Below are 15,445 nucleotides of genomic sequence, written 5' to 3'. Positions count from 1 at the left end.
GCAGTGGCCGGATCTCAGCTCACTGCAAGCTCCGCCTCCCGGGTTCACGCCATTCTCCTGCCTCAGCCTCCCGAGTAGTTGGGACTACAGGCGCCCGCCACCGCGCCCGGCTAGTTTTTTGTATTTTTTAGTGGAGACGGGGTTTCACCGTGTTAGCCAGGATGGTCTCGATCTCCTGACCTCGTGATCCGCCCGTCTCGGCCTCCCAAAGTGCTGGGATTACAGGCTTGAGCCACCGCGCCCGGCCTCGAAGTCCATTCTTTTTTTTTTTTTTTCTTTTTGGAGACGGAGTCTCTCTCTGTCGCTCTGTTGCCTAGGCTGGAGTGCAGTGGCACGATCTCAGCTCACTGCAAGCTCCGCCTCCCGGGTTCACACCATTCTCCTGCCTCAGCCTCCCGAGTAGCTAGGGCTACAGGCGCCCGCCACCACGCCCAGCTAATTTTTTGTATTTTTAGTAGACACAGGGTTTCACCGTGGTCTCGATCTCCTGACCTTGTGATCCACCCGCCTCGGCCTCCTAAAGTGCTGGGATTACAGATGTGAGCCACTGCGCCTGGCATTTTTTTCATTATTTTTTATTTTTGTTTTGAGATGGAGTCTCACTCTGTCGCCCAGGCTGGAGTGCAATGGCGCAATCTCAGCTGACTGCAACCTCTGCCCCCTGGGTTCAAGCAATTCTCCTGCCTCAGCCTCCCTACTAGCCAGGATTACAGGCAGGCACTACCACGCCCAGCTAATTTTTTTTTATTTTTGTGGCGACGAGGTTTCACCACGTTGACCAGGCTGGTCTCGAACTCCTGACCTCAAGTCATCTGCCCACCTCAGCCTCCCAAAGTGCAGGAATTACAGGTATGAGCCACCACACCCAACCTCCAGAAGTCCATTCTAATGGACCATTCCTCTCATCCATAGCACTTCCTCCTGGCTGGGCGAAAGAGAAGAAGGAGCAAAACTTCTAATTACCTCATCTCCCTGGATCCCACAGATCTGTCTCGGGATGGGGACAACTTCGTGGGCAAAGTCAGGTGGGCAGAGCTCTGACATGTGGTGAGGAGCAGGTAGCAGGGAGCTTGGGGACAGGCGGATTTCATTTCCCAGCAGGCCACACACAGCATCCTTCCACCTGCTCACTGCTCAGGGACTAGAAGAACTGAAGGGTTTGGAACATAGGCTGGCATTTAAGGCATTTGACTCCTTGAGAGGCAAGGGACTGGGATTCCTAACTTTGTGTGGGAAAAGAGGCCTGGAATGTGTGAATTCTTCCATCCAAAAAAGAAGAGGGAGGTTGGGCATGGTGGCTCATGCCTGTGATCCCAGCACTTTGGGAGGCCGAGGCAGAAGGATCACTTGAGGTCAGGAGCTTGGGACCAGCCTGGCCAACATGGTGAAATCTCATCTCTATCAAAATTCAAAAATTAGCCAGGCATGGTGGCATGAACCTTTAATGCCAGCTACTTGGGAGGCTGATGCAGGAGAGTCAGTTGAACCCAGGAGGCAGAGGTTTTGGTGAGCTGAGATTGAGCTACTGCACTCCAGCTTGGGCAATAGAAAAAAGAAAAAAAGAAGAGGGTTTCTAAAAGGCCATTTAAATAAAATAGGGAGGCTACATAAGTTACATGGCTCACCCAAGAAATGGGGGGCCTGGGACCATGGATGCTGGAAACATGATTGTTTCAATTATTTTATTATTATTGTTATTATTGAGACAGAGTTTCACTTTTGTTGCCCAGGCTGGAGTGCAATGGCGTAATCTCGGTTCATTGCAACCCCTGCCTCCCGGGTTCAAGCAATTCTCCTGCCTCAGCCTTCTGAGTAGCTGGGATTACAGGCATGCACCACCATGCCTGGCTAATTTTGTATTTTTAGTAGAGACAGGGTTTCTCCATGTCTGTCAGGCTGGTCTGGAACTCCCAACCACAGGTGATCCGTCCACCTTGGCCTCCCAAGGTGCTGGGATTACAGGTGTGAGCCACCGCACCCGGACTCATTTATTTACTTATTTTTATTTATGTATATATTTGTTTAGAGACAGAGTTTCATTCTATCACCCAGGCTGGAGTGCAGTGGCAAGATCACACTCATTGCAGCCTTGACATCTGGGGCTCAGGTGATCCTCTCACCTCAGCCTCTTGAGGGCTGGGACCACAAGCACAAACTGCCACACCCGACTAATTTTTCTATTTTTTTGTAGAGAAGGAGTTTTGCCATTTTGCCCAGGCTCAAGCTATCCTCCTGCCTCTGCCTCCCGGAGTGCTGGGATTACAGGCGTGAGCCCCTGTGCCCAGCCAGGAACATGATTCTTAGATATTTGGACATAGTCTTAGACATAGGGGATGGATGGGAAGAGNAAAAAAAAAAAAAAAAGAGAATACACAACAAAGCTACAGAATCAAAGATAAAATTGAGCTTTATAAATTAAAATTTATAAACTTGGGGCCAGGCACAGTGGCTCACACCTGTAATCCCAGCACTTTGGGAGGCTGAGGCGGGTGGGTCACAAGGTGAGGAGTTCAAGACCAGCTTGGCCAATATGGTGAAACCCCATCTCTACTAAAAATACATAAAATTAGCTGGGCATGATGGCAGGCGCCTATAGTCCCAGTTACTCAGGAGGCTGAGACAGGAGAACCACTTGAACTCGGGATGCGGAGGTTGCAGTGGGCAGAGGTTGCACCATTGCATTCCAGCCCGGGCGACAGAGCAAGACTCCATCTAAAAAAAAAAAAAAATTAATAAACTTTATAAAATGTATAAATTGAAATAGATAAATTGAACTTCACCAAAATTAAGAATTTTTGTTCATCCAAAGGTTTCGTTAAGGGAGTGAAAAAAGGTTGGGTGCAGTGGTCTCACGCCTGTAATCCCAGCACTTCGGGAAGCTGAGGCAGAAGGATCACTGGAAGCCAGGAGTTCAAGACCAGCCTGGGCGACATGGAGACACCCGTCTCTGAAAAATTTTAAAAATTAACTACGTGTGGGGGTACACACCTGTGGCCCCATCCCTTCAGGGAGGATGAGGTAGGAAGATCGCCTGAGCTTGGGAGGTTGAGGCTGCAGTGAACTCTAATCCCGCTACTGCACTCCAGTCTAGGCAATAGTGCAAGTGCCTGTCTCAAAGAAAAAAAAAAGAAAAAAAAAAAAAAAGGCCGGGCGCGGTGGCTCAAGCCTGTAATCCCAGCACTTTGGGAGGCCGAGACGGGCGGATCATGAGGTCAGGAGATCGAGACCATCCTGGCTAATACGGTGAAACCCCGTCTCTACTAAAAAATACAAAAAACTAGCCGGGCGAAGTGGCGGGTGCCTGTAGTCCCAGCTACTTGGGAGGCTGAGGCAGGAGAATGGCATGAACCCGAGAGGAGGAGCTTGCAGTGAGCTGAGATCCGGCCACTGCACTCCAGCCTGGGTGACAGAGCAAGACTCCGTCTCAAAAAAAAAAAAAAAGCGGGGGCGGTGGCTCATACCTGCAATCCCAGCACCTTGGGAAGTCAAGGCAGAAAGATCCCTTATGCCCAGGATTTCTATTTTTTGGTTTTTTTTTTGAGATGAAGTCTCTTTCTGTCGCCCAGGCTGGAGTGCAGTGGCACGATCTTGGCTCACTGCAACCTCTGCCTCCTGGGTTTAAGCAATTCTCCTGCCTCAGCCTATCAAGTAGCTGGGATTACAGGCGCCCACCACCACACCCGGCTAATTTTTGTATTTTTAGTAGAGACAGGGTTTCACCATATTGGCCAGGCTGGTCTTGAACTCCTGACCTTGTGATCCGCCTGCCTCAGCCTCCCAAAGTGCTGGGATTATAGGCATGAGCCACCAGGCCCAGCCAAGCCCAAGACTGCTAGGCCAGCCTGGGCAACAAAGTAATACCCCATCTCTACAAAAAAATAGAAAATGTTAGCCAGGCATGGTGGCGTGTGCCTGTAGTCCCTGCTACTTGGAAGGCTGAGGCGGGAGGACTGCTTAAGCTTGGGAGTCCAAGGCTACATGGAGCTATGACAATGTCACTGCACTCCACTCCAGTCTGGGTGACAGAGCAAGATCCCAGCTAAAAAAGAAAAAAAAAAAAAAAAGGGCAAAGATTTCAGCAACTGCCTAGGGCTGGGCATTACTGCCCAAGTTCCCTTCGGGGAGGGTGGATCTGGACAATCGTGGGTCTTGGCTGGGATCTTGGTTTTGGTTGCTCAGCAGAACACACATTTGCTGCTTCAGGAAAGCCTAGCAGCTTCTCTCTCCTGGAGCTGCCTCTCTGGCAAGTTGGCAGAATTTGCTGCACAGTCAAGTGGAATGGAGGGCCAGGCTGACCGCCATCAGCAGTTCTGGCTTCTGCTTTATGTTTACTATTCTTTTCAGCACATCTGTATCTTCCTGTGTCGCGCTCAAAGCCGCGTGCCTTTAGCCTCCAAGGTAGCTCCAATATAGACTAAATCCAAGCACAGAAAATCTGTCTGGCCTTTGGTTCTGTTTAACAAAATACCAAACCAGGCCAGGCATGGTGGCTCACATCTGTAATCCCAGCACTCTGCGAGGCTGAGGCAGACGGATCACCTGATGTCAGGAGTTCGAGACCAGCTTCGCCAACATGGTGAAACCCCGTCTCTACTAAAAATATAAAAATTAGCTGTGCATGGTGGCGCATGCCTGTAGTCCCAGCTACCCTGGAGGCTGAGGCAGGAGGATCACTTGAATCTAGGAGGCAGAGGTTGCAGTGAGCCGAGTTCATGCCATTGTATTACAGCCTGGGCAATAAGAGTGAAACTCCATCTCTCTAAAAAAAAAGAAATCCATCCTGGCCAACATGGTGAAACCCCGTCTCTACTAAAAATACAAAAAGTAGCTGGGTGTGGTAGTGTGCGCCTGTAATTCCAGCGACTAAGGAGGCTGAGGCAGGAGGATCACTTGAACCTGAGGGGTGGAGGCTGCAGTGAACCGAGATCATGCCCACTGCACTCCAGCCTGGTGACAGAGGGAGACTCTCTCTCAAAAAAAAAAAAAAAAAAGGCCAGGCGCGCTGGCTCATGCCTGTAATCCCAGCATTTTGGGAGGCCGAGGCAGGTGGATCACAAGGTCAGGAGTTCAAGACCAGCCTGACCAACATGGTGAAACCCCATCTCTACCAAAAAAATACAAAAATTAGCCGGGCATAGTGGCATGCGCCTGTAATCCCAGCTACTCAGGAGGCTGAGGCAGGAGAATCGCCTGAACCTGGAAGGCAGAGGTTGCAGTGAGCCGAGATCACACCACTGTACTCCAACCTGGGCGACAGAGCAAGACTCCATCTCAAAAATAAATAAATAAATAAATAAAAAAGATTAAGGCAGTGGCCATGGCTGTCCGCTAAAAGCATCAGGAGAAAACCTGACAGAGAACTTTGTAACACCTGAATCCAGTGGTCCACAGAACAGCACAGAAGCGAGCAGATATTTGCAGCCTATGCACACAGACATAACCACCAACTACCTAGAAATTTTTTTTTTTTTTTTTTTTGAGACGGAGTCTCGCCCTGTCGCCCAGGCTGGAGTGCAGTGGCGTGATCTCCACTCACTGCAAGCTCCGCCTCCTGGGTTCAAGCCATTCTCCTGCCTCAGCCTCCAGTATAGCTGGGACTACAGGCGCCCACCACCTCGCCCAGCTAATTTTTGTATTTTTTTAGTAGAGATGGGGTTTCACCGTGTTAGCCAGGATGGTCTTGATCTCCTGACCTCGTGATCCGCCCGTCTCGGCCTCCCAAAGTGCTGGGATTACAGGCGTGAGCCACCGTGCCCGGCCGAAAGTTTTCTTGCCATAAAAACTGAACCAGAATCTGATCAAGCTTGCAGATCGAGCTGCTCCTTTAAAGAAGAGAAGGAGGACTATGTCCAGCAACATCAGAGGATGCAAAGGGTAAAATCCAGTCTGGGGGAAACTCAATAGGACATAAACGGACTTTCTTCAAACCACAATTACGAGGGGAAAAAAAAGAAGAAAATGGGAAACCTGTAAATCAAAAGACACTCAAGATCACAAGTAACTCAAATTACCTCAAAATGAATCACAGACCTAACTATAAAATGCAAAACTTTAAAACTCTTAAAATACACCAGAGAAGATCTAGCTGATTTTGGGTTTAGTGCTTACTTCTGAGATAAGACACCAAAAGCATAATCCATGATTTAAAAAAAAAAAAAAAAGAATAAACTATTTTATCGAAGTTAAAAACTTTTTCTTTCTGAAAGGCACAGTTAAAACAATGAAAAGACAACTTAGAGAGTGGAAGGAATATTTGCAAAACACCTATCTGATAAAAAATTGGAATCCAGCCGGGCACAGTAGCTCACGCCTGTAATCCCAGCACTTTGGGAGGCCGAGGTAGGCGGATCATGAGGTCAGGAGTTCAAGACCAGCCTGACCAACATGGTGAAACCTTGTCTCTACTAAAAATACAAAAATTATGGCCGGGCACAGTGGCTCATGCCTGTAATTCCAGCACTTTGGGAGGCCGAGGAGGGCAGATCATGAGTCAAGAGATCGAGACCATCCTGGCTAACACGTGAAACCCCATCTCTACTAAAAATACAAAAATTAGCCAGGCGTGGTGGCAGGCGCCTGTAATCCCAGCTACTCAGGAGGCTGAGGCAGGAGAATCGCTTGAACCCGGGAGGTGGAGGTTGCAGTGAGCTGAGATGGCACCACTGCACTCCAGCCTGGGCGAGAGAGCGAGACTCTGTCTCCAAAAAAAAAAAAAACAAAACAAAAATACGGCTGAGCGCGGTGGCTCATGCCTGTAATCCCAACACTTTGGGAGGCCGAGGGAGGTGGATCACCTGGGGTCGGGAGTTCAAAACCTGCCTGGCCAACACGGTGAAACTCTGTCTCTATTAAAGATACAAAAAATAGCCAGGCATGGTGGTGTGCGCCTGTAATCCCAGCTACTCGGGAGGCTGAGGCAGGAGAATTGCTTGAACCCGGGAGGCAGAAGTTGCAATGAGCCGAGATCGTGCCTCTGCACTCCAGTCTGGGCGACAGAGTAAGACTTCGTCTCAAAAAACAAACAAACGGCCGGGCGCGGTGGCTCAAGCCTGTAATCCCAGCACTTTGGGAGGCCGAGATGGGCGGATCACGAGGTCAGGAGATCAAGACCATGCTGGCTAACACGGTGAAACCCCGTCTCTACTAAAAAATACAAAAAATTAGCCGGGCGAGGTGGCGGGCGCCTGTGGTCCCAGCTACTCGGGAGGCTGAGGCAGGAGAATGGCGTGAACCCAGGAGGCGGAGCTTGCAGTGAGCTGAGATCCGGCCACTGCACTCTTGGGCGACAGAGCCAGACTCCGTCTCAAAAAAAAAAAACAAACAAACAAACAAACAAACAAAAAAATAGCTAGGCCTGATGGCGCACACCTGTGGTCCTAGCTACCAGTGAGGCTCAAGTGGGAGAATTACTTGAGCTCAGGAGGTTCCGGCTGCAGTGAGCTATGATTGCACCACTGGACTCCAGTCTGGCAACAGAGCAAGACCCTGTCTCAATTTAAAAAAAAAAGAAAAAAGAAAGAAAGAAAAATTCAACAATCAGAAAAAGACACTGAAAAGACAACAAAATGTGTGGACCTTGCTGGATGCTGATTCAAACTTTAAAAAACATTTACAGGCCGGGCGCGGTGGCTCACGCCTGTAATCCCAGCACTTTGGGAGGCCGAGACGGGGAGATCACGAGGTCAGGAGATCGAGACCCTCCTGGCTAACACGGTGAAACCCCGTCTCTACTAAAAAATACAAAAAACTAGCCCGGCGCGGTGGCGGGCGCCTGTAGTCTCAGCTACTTGGGAGGCTGAGGCAGGAGAATGGCGTAAACCTGGGAGGCGGAGCTTGCAGTGAGCTGAGATCCGGCCACTGCACTCCAGCCTGGGCGACAGAGAAAGAGACTGTCTCAAAAAAAAAAAAAAAAAAAAAAATTTACAGTCAGGAAAATGTGAACAAAAACTAGACATCTGATGCCATTAAGGAGTTACAGTTAATTGATCGTCGGTGTGATAATGGTTTTGGTATTAATTTTTTTTACATGCCCTTACCTAGTAGAGTTACATACTGAAGTACTTATCAACAAAACACTCTGGCCGGGCACCGTGACTCTTGCACTTTGGGAGGCCAAGGAGGGTGGATCAAGTGAGGGTTCGAGACCAGCCTGGCCAACAGTGAAATCCCGTCTCTACTAAAAATACAAAAATTGGCCAGGTGTGGCGGCTCATGCCTGTTATTCCAGCACTTCGGGAGGCCAAGGCCGGTGGATCACAAGATCAGGAGTTCAAGACCAGCCTGGCCAATGTGGTGAAACCTCGTCTCTACTAAAAATACAAAAATTGCCTGGGCGAGGTAGCAGGCGCCTGTAATCTCAACTACTCAGGAGGCTGAGGCAGGAGAATCGTTTGAACCTAGGAGGCGAAGCTTGCAGTGAGCCGAGACTGAGCCACTGCACTCCTACATGACAGAGTGAGGCTCCATCTCAAAAAAACAAACAAAGAAAAAAACACTGTGATGGCTGAGATTTACCAAAGCTTAATGTGAAGTGGGGTTGGGAAGTGAGTGAGGATGTATGTGAAATTCAAAAGACCATGGGTTGATAATTATTATCAAGTCTCAGTGATGGGAGGCTCCCTTCCTTTCCTTCCTCTTTCTCTCTCTTTTTTCTTTCTTTGAGACAGAGTCTTGCTCTGTTGCCCAGGCTGGAGTGCAGTGGCCTCATCTCAGCTCACTGCAAACTCTTGCTTCCTAGGATCAAGTGATTTTCCTGCCTCAGCCTCCGGAATAGCTGGGATTACAAGCGCCCACCACCGCACCCGGCTAATTTTTGTATTTTTAGTAGAGATGGGGTTTCACTATGTCGGCCAGGCTTATCTCAAACTCCTGTTAAGTGATCTGCCCACCTCAGCCTCCCAAAGTGTTGGAATTCAGGCGTGAGCCACCGCGTCTGGCCACCATATTTTTTTTCTTTTTGAGACAGGGTCTGGCTCTGTAGTCTGGGCTGGAGTGCAGGATTGCAATCACAGTTCACTACTGCCTCAAACTCCTGAGCTCAAGTGATCCTCCCACCATAGCCTCCCCAGTGGCTGGGACTAGAGGCACATACTACCATGCCAGGCTAATTTTTTGAGTTTTTAGTAGAGATGAGGTCTTGCTATGTTGCCCAGGCTGGTCTTGAACTCCTGGGATCAAGCAATCCACCTGCCTTGGCCTCCCAAAATGCTGTGATTACAGGCATGAGCCACCATGCCTGGTCCTTTTTATACTATTGTGTCTACTTAAGTGTGGTTTGAAACTTTCCCTACTTAGGCCAGGTGTGGTGGCTCACGCCTATAATCCCAGCACTTTGGGAGGCCAAGGTGGGCGGATCACGAGATCAGGTGTTCGAGACCAGCCTGGCCAGCATGGTGAAATCCGTCTCTACTAAAAATACAAAAGTTAGCCAGGCATGGTGGTGCGTGCCCGTATTCCCAGCAACTCGGGAGGCTGAGGTAGGAGAATTGCTTGACCCTGGGAGGTGGAGGTTGCAGTGAGCCAAGACTGCCACTGCACTGCAGCCTGGGCAACAATGCAAAAGTCTGTCTCAAAAAAAAAAAAAAAAAAAAAGGCCGGGCACAGTGGCTCATGTCTGTAATCCCAGCACTTTGGGAAGCCGAGGCAGGCGGATGACGAGGGCAAGAGATCAAGACCATCCCGGCCAACATGGTGAAACCCTGTCTCTACTAAAAAAAATATAAAAATTAGCCAGGTATGGTGGTGCGTGCCTGTAGTCCCAGCAACTCGGGAGGCTGAGGCAGAAATCACTTGAAGCTGGGAGGCGGAGGTTGCAGTGAGCCGAGATTGTGCCATTGCACTCCAGCCTAGGCGACAAGAGCGAGACTCCATCTCAAAAAAAAGGAAATTTTCCCTACTTAAAAAAGAAAGACGACGATCAAAGAAAAACTACCTGGTTAAGTCTCAACTTCTCCTTTGTGGCACTTGGAATGAACATCTGTGCAAATCCCCAGCCGATATCTATCTTTGTCCAGCAGCCTGGAAGCCGCAGAGAGTGAACGTGTGTCACTTCCCTCTTTGCTCAAGGCCCAGAGCGGCGTCTGGCAGTGCAAATGCTCTTGGCCAACAGTTGAATGAATGGGGATCTAGGGCCGCTGGGGAGGAAACAGTGAACTCTGCCCTACAGAGCTGAGAGAAGGCTTCTCAGAGGAAGTGATATCCAGCCCCGACCTTGAAGAATAAGGAGGGCTGGAGTATATGCAGAGAGGGGGAAGGGTGGAACAGAGAGGGGCCGGGGGAACTGGATGAACAAATGCTCAGAGGGAGAAGATTGCTCATGTTGGGTGGCTGGAGCCTAGACTCTGACAGCTGTGTAGAGACAAGTGCTGCTGCGTGGGTCTGACGAGGGCATTAAGGCAAGGAAGGCCAAGCACAGTGGTTCACACCTGTCATCCCAGCACCCTGAGAGGCCAAAGTGGGAGAATCACTTGAGGCCAGGAGTTTGAGTCTGGCCTGGGCAGCACAGCGAGATGCCATCTCTACAACAAATTTTTTAAATTAGCCAGGTATGGTCAGATGCGGTGGCTCACGCCTGTAATCCCACCACTTTGGGAGGCAGAGGTGAGTGGATCACTTGAGGTCAAGAGTTTGAGACCAGCCTAGCTAACATGACGAAACCCTGTCTCTACTAAAACTACAAAAATTAGCCAGAGATGGTGGATGTGCCTGTAGTGCCAGCTACTCATGAGGCTGCAGCAGGAGAATCGCTTAAACCCAAGAGGCAGAGTGTGCAGCGAGCTGAGATCACGCTGCTGCACACTAGCCTGGGTGGCAGACTGTGCGGAAAACTAAAAAAAAATTAGCCAGTTATGGTGGTATGCACCTGTAATCTCAGCTATTCAGGAGGCCAAAGCAGGAAGACTGCTTGAGCCTAGGAGTTCAAGACCAGCTTGGGCAACGTAGTGAGACACTGTGTCTACAAAAATTAAAGTCAGCCAGGTGTGACGATGCTGTGGTCCCAGCTACTTGGGAGGCTGAGGTGGGAGGATTGCTTGAGCCTGGGAGGTTCAGGCTGCAGTGAGCCGAGATTGTGCCACCACACTCCAGCCTGGGGTGACAGAGAATCTGTCTCAAAAAAAAAAAAAAAAAAAAAGACAGCCAGGTGCGATGGCTCACGCTTGTAATCCCAGCACTTTGGGAGGCTGAGACGGGCGGATCACCTGCGGTTGGGAATTTGAGACCAGCCTGACCAGCATGAAGAAATCCCGTCTCTACTAAAAATACAAAATCAGCCAGGCATGGTGATGCATGCCTGTAATCCAGTTACTAGGGAGGCTGAGGCAGGAGAATCACTTGAACCCGGGAGGCGGAGGTTACAGTGAGCCGAGATCGCACCATTGCACTCCAGCCTGGGCAACAAGAGTGAAACTTCGTCTCAACAAAAAAAAGGCAAGGAAGCCAAGAGTTTGTCTTGGGGGGCGCTGGGGAGCCATGGGAGGGCTGAATGTAGAACCACCCCTGAGGAATGGGGGGCAGAGCGTGGGCTGCAGTGGGGGGCTGACTGAGGGTCCTGACAGGGGAACTGAGGCAGGTGGGCGTGATGGCAGAGAGGACAGAACAGCCTGTGGCTGCAGATCCGGCTCACCCTTCCACTCCAGGTTTCCACGGCCCCTCTCCAGGTGCTCCCGCAGCCGGTGTGGGCAGGAGAATAGCAGGAAGGTGAGCTCCTTGTTGGCCGCCTTGTCCTGCTGCTGCCACCGCTGACTGATAGCCAGGGCCTCGGGCCAGTCCCCACCCCAGGTGCCCTGCTTGAGGTCGAAATTCATGAACTCCTCGCCGTTCAGGGCGAACTTGGCGGTGGGCACCGAGGTGTTGTCAGGGCTCAGTTCACAGCCCAGCAGGCCCTGCAGAGTGTAGGGGCCTGGGGCGCCCACACACAGGTAAGTGGGGCCCAGGAGCATGGACCCAGCCCCTTGCCCCTCCGGATTCGAATCTCACCTTTTCCCCCCAAAGCTTTGAAAGCTTCCAGAAAGAGCTTCTCCTTGATCCTCAGATCTGTGGTCTCTTTCTCCCAATACCAGGACACTTGGTTTTCCCAGACCCAAGCTCCACAGGGCTCCGCCTGGCCCCTCAGGCTGTCGTAGCTCAGGTACTGCTGCGGGCCCAGCCAGCCGGACACCCAGAAGGCAGGCGTCCCCGGGGCAGGCGAGGACACCGCGGTGAGGTGGTACAGGAGGGAGAGGTGGCTTTCTGCAGACAGAGACAGAGCTGAAGGGAGCACATGGGCGGGGAACTAGATTGCAGTGGGACAGATATCCAGGGAGGGAGAAGAATCTATTATGGAGGGAGAGGGAAGACTCAGAGGGAGGGGACAGAGACCCAGAGAGAAAGAGGGACAGAGACCCAGAGAGAGAGAGAGACAGAGACAGAGACCCACAGAGAGAGAGAGGACAGAGACCCAGAGAGAGAGAGAGAGAGAGAGAGAGACCCAGAGAGAGAGAGAGAGGACAGAGACCCAGAGAGAGAGAGAGAGAGAGAGGACAGAGACCCAGAGAGAGAGAGAGAGAGAAGGACAGAGACCCAGAGAGAGACAGAGACCCAGAGAGAGAGAGAGACAGAGACAGAGACCCAGAGAGAGAGAGACCCAGAGAGAGAGAGAGGACAGAGACCCAGAGAGAGAGAGACAGAGACAGAGACCCAGAGAGAGAGAGAGAGAGAGACCCAGAGAGACAGAGACAGAGACCCAGAGAGAGAGAGAGAGAGAGGACAGAGACCCAGAGAGAGAGACAGAGACAGAGACCCAGAGAGAGACCCAGAGAGGACAGAGACCCAGAGAGAGAGAGAGAGACAGAGACAGAGACCCAGAGAGAGAGAGAGAGAGAGACCCAGAGAGAGACAGAGACCCAGAGAGAGAGAGAGAGACCCAGAGAGAGAAAGAGAGGACAGAAACCCAGAGAGAGAGAGAGAGAAGGACAGAGACCCAGAGAGAGAGAGAGAGAAGGACAGAGACCCAGAGAGAGAGAGAGAAGGACAGAGACCCAGAGAGAGAGAGAGAAGGACAGAGACCGGGGGGGGGGGGGGACAGAGACCCAGAAAGAGACAGAGAGAGGAGGACAGAGACCCAGAGAGAGGACAGAGACACAGAGAGAGACAGAGACCCAGAGAGAGAGAGAGAGAGAGACCCAGAGACAGAGGCCCAGACAAAGAGAGAGGGACAGAGACCCAGAGAGAGAGAGAAAAACAGGGACAGAGACCCAGGGAGAGAAACAGAGACCCAGAGAGAGAGAGAGAAAGGGACAGAGACCCAGACAGAGGCCCAGAGAGAGGGAAACAGAGACACAGAAGCGACAGGTGGTTCTCAGCCTCAGGCCCAGCAGGAGACGCTGAGAAAGTGAACTGAGCGGAGAAGGCAGCGCCCGGGACTCGCGGGGAACTCGGGTCCCGCTGGCTTCGCCCCTGCCTGCCTGGGGCCGCCTCCCACCGCCCGCCTGCAGCAGGGCCCCGGCCCGCAGCGGCCCTCACCTGCGCCCAGGCTCCCGGGCAGGAGAAAGAGCAGGAGCCCCAGCGCCCAGGGCTGAGGCCGCGGGACCCTCATGCTGAGAGGACGACCTGGGGCGGGAGGGGGCACGTGACTCCTCCCGACCCCCGGCCCGCCCCTTCCTCCCGGGGTACCAAGGGCAGGGCCGGGACCAGGACGCCGAGGAGGGGCTCTGCGGGCTCGGTCCAGACTGACAACAATGCCCTCCTCCTACCTGAAGAACTTTCACCCCTGAACTGGATCTCAGTTAGTTAATTAATTACAGAAACTTGATAGGCTGAGAGTCCCGGCCCCGAGCTCGGCCACGCCCCTTCCGTCGCCCTCAGGCCCCAGCCCCTCCTCCCTCGGACCCAGGAGTCCGGGCCCCCAACCTCTCCACCCTCCGACCCAGGAGTCCGGGCCCCCAGCCCCTCCACCCTCCGACCGAGGAGTCCGGGCCCCCAGCCCTTCCTCCCTCGGACCCAGGAGTCCGGGCCACCAGCCCTTCCACCCTCCGACCGAGGAGTCCGGGCCCCCAACCTCTCCACCCTGCGACCGAGGAGTCCGGGCCCCCAACCCTTCCTCCCTCGGACCCAGTGTCCAGACCCCCAGTGCCTCCTCCCTCCGTCCCAGGCGTCCAGGCCCCCAACCCCTCCTCCCTCAGACGCACTGTCCAGACCCCCAGCCCCTCCTCCCTCAGGCCCAGGGGTCCAGGCCCCCAGCCCCTCCTCCCTCAATCGGGCCCTGGTCGGCTCACGTTCCCTTCAGCCTCGCTCCCTTCCTGCCTGCGGCCCTGGCCGGCTCCTGGCTCCCGTGACTGGAGACCCCAGTTCCTCTCTCACATCCTGTGGGAGGCTGCTGCTCCCTGACTCCAAGAACATCCAGCCCCACCCCCCCCAGTTGCAGGGCACACCCCAGGCCCTAGGCCCAGCCTCTGTTTGTTTCTCAAAACGCTTGTGGTTCTTCTTTTTCCCCTTCTCTGTGGTTCCCGTTTTTTTCATTTTGAGGGTGTCCGCCGCCCAGGGAATTCTTGACAAAGCTGGGAAAGGAACCGGATGCCTTCGAAGTCCACAACTTGGAGGTCTCTGGATCCTCCTCCTACCCTTTTGTATCCCTGTGACCTTCCCTAGCGCTCGCTGTTAATCAAAATCTTATGGAAGCCTCCGTAGTTCCTCCTTCAAGCCCTTCCCCCGACATCCCGTTAGAAAGGTCCTGCAGGTGCTCTTTAATATCCTTCTGCTGGCCGGGCGCAGTGAGTCACGCCTGTAATCCCAGGACGTTGGGAGGCAGAGGCGGGCGGATCACGAGGTCAGGAGTTCGAGACCAGCCTGGCCAATATGGTGACACCCCCGTCTCTACTAATAATACAAATATTAGACCGGGCGCGGTGGCTAACGCCTGTAATCCCAGCACTTTGGGAGGCCAAGGCGGGCGGATCACGAGGTCAGGAGATCGACACCATCCTGGCTAACACGGTGAAACCCCATCTCTACTAAAAATACAAAAAATTAGCCCGTCGTGGTGGCGGGCGCCTGTAGTCCCAGCTACTCGGGAGGCTGAAGCAGAAGAATGGGGTGAACTCAGGAGGTGGAGCTTGCAGTGAGCGGAGATCATGCCACCACCACACTCCAGCCTGGGAGCGAGACTCCCTCTCAAAAAAAAAAAAAAAAAAAAAAAAAAATTAACTGGGTGTGGTGGAGCACCTGTAGTCCCAGCTGCTCTGGAGGCTGAGTCAGGAGAATTGCTTGAACCCAGGAGGTGGAGGTTGTGTAGCAGGACGAGCCACAGACAAAACTCCTCAGACACCGGATTAAAGAAGGAAGAGGTTTTTTATACAGCTGGGAGCGTCAGCAGACTCGCGTCTTAAGAGCCAAGCTCCCCGAAAAAGAAATACTTGGCCTTTTTAAAGGCTTACGACTTTAAGGGGTCCACGTGAAAGGGTCGTGATAA

The 15,445-nt window shown here is 52.4% G+C and overlaps 1 protein-coding gene across 1 annotated transcript; it reads right to left on the bottom strand.

Moving 5' to 3' along the window:
* Window positions 1-9,916: 9,916 nt before the first annotated feature.
* On the bottom strand, window positions 9,917-14,732 carry LOC112611889 (IgG receptor FcRn large subunit p51-like). Its single transcript, XM_025365858.1, has 5 exons — window positions 14,253-14,732; window positions 13,501-13,587; window positions 11,977-12,228; window positions 11,624-11,899; window positions 9,917-10,017 (listed from the first exon to the last, which is right to left on the bottom strand). Exons 2-5 carry the CDS (start codon window positions 13,571-13,573, stop codon window positions 9,917-9,919), a joined length of 702 nt encoding a protein of 233 aa, XP_025221643.1. The 5' UTR covers window positions 13,574-13,587; window positions 14,253-14,732.
* Between the last annotated feature and the right edge of the window lie 713 nt (window positions 14,733-15,445).

This window comes from Theropithecus gelada, chromosome 19, assembly GCF_003255815.1.
Source record: "Theropithecus gelada isolate Dixy chromosome 19, Tgel_1.0, whole genome shotgun sequence".
Taxonomy (NCBI): domain Eukaryota; kingdom Metazoa; phylum Chordata; class Mammalia; order Primates; family Cercopithecidae; genus Theropithecus; species Theropithecus gelada.
The sequence above is the reverse complement of the archived record's forward strand: the minus strand, read 5'-3'. Positions and strand labels throughout refer to the sequence as shown.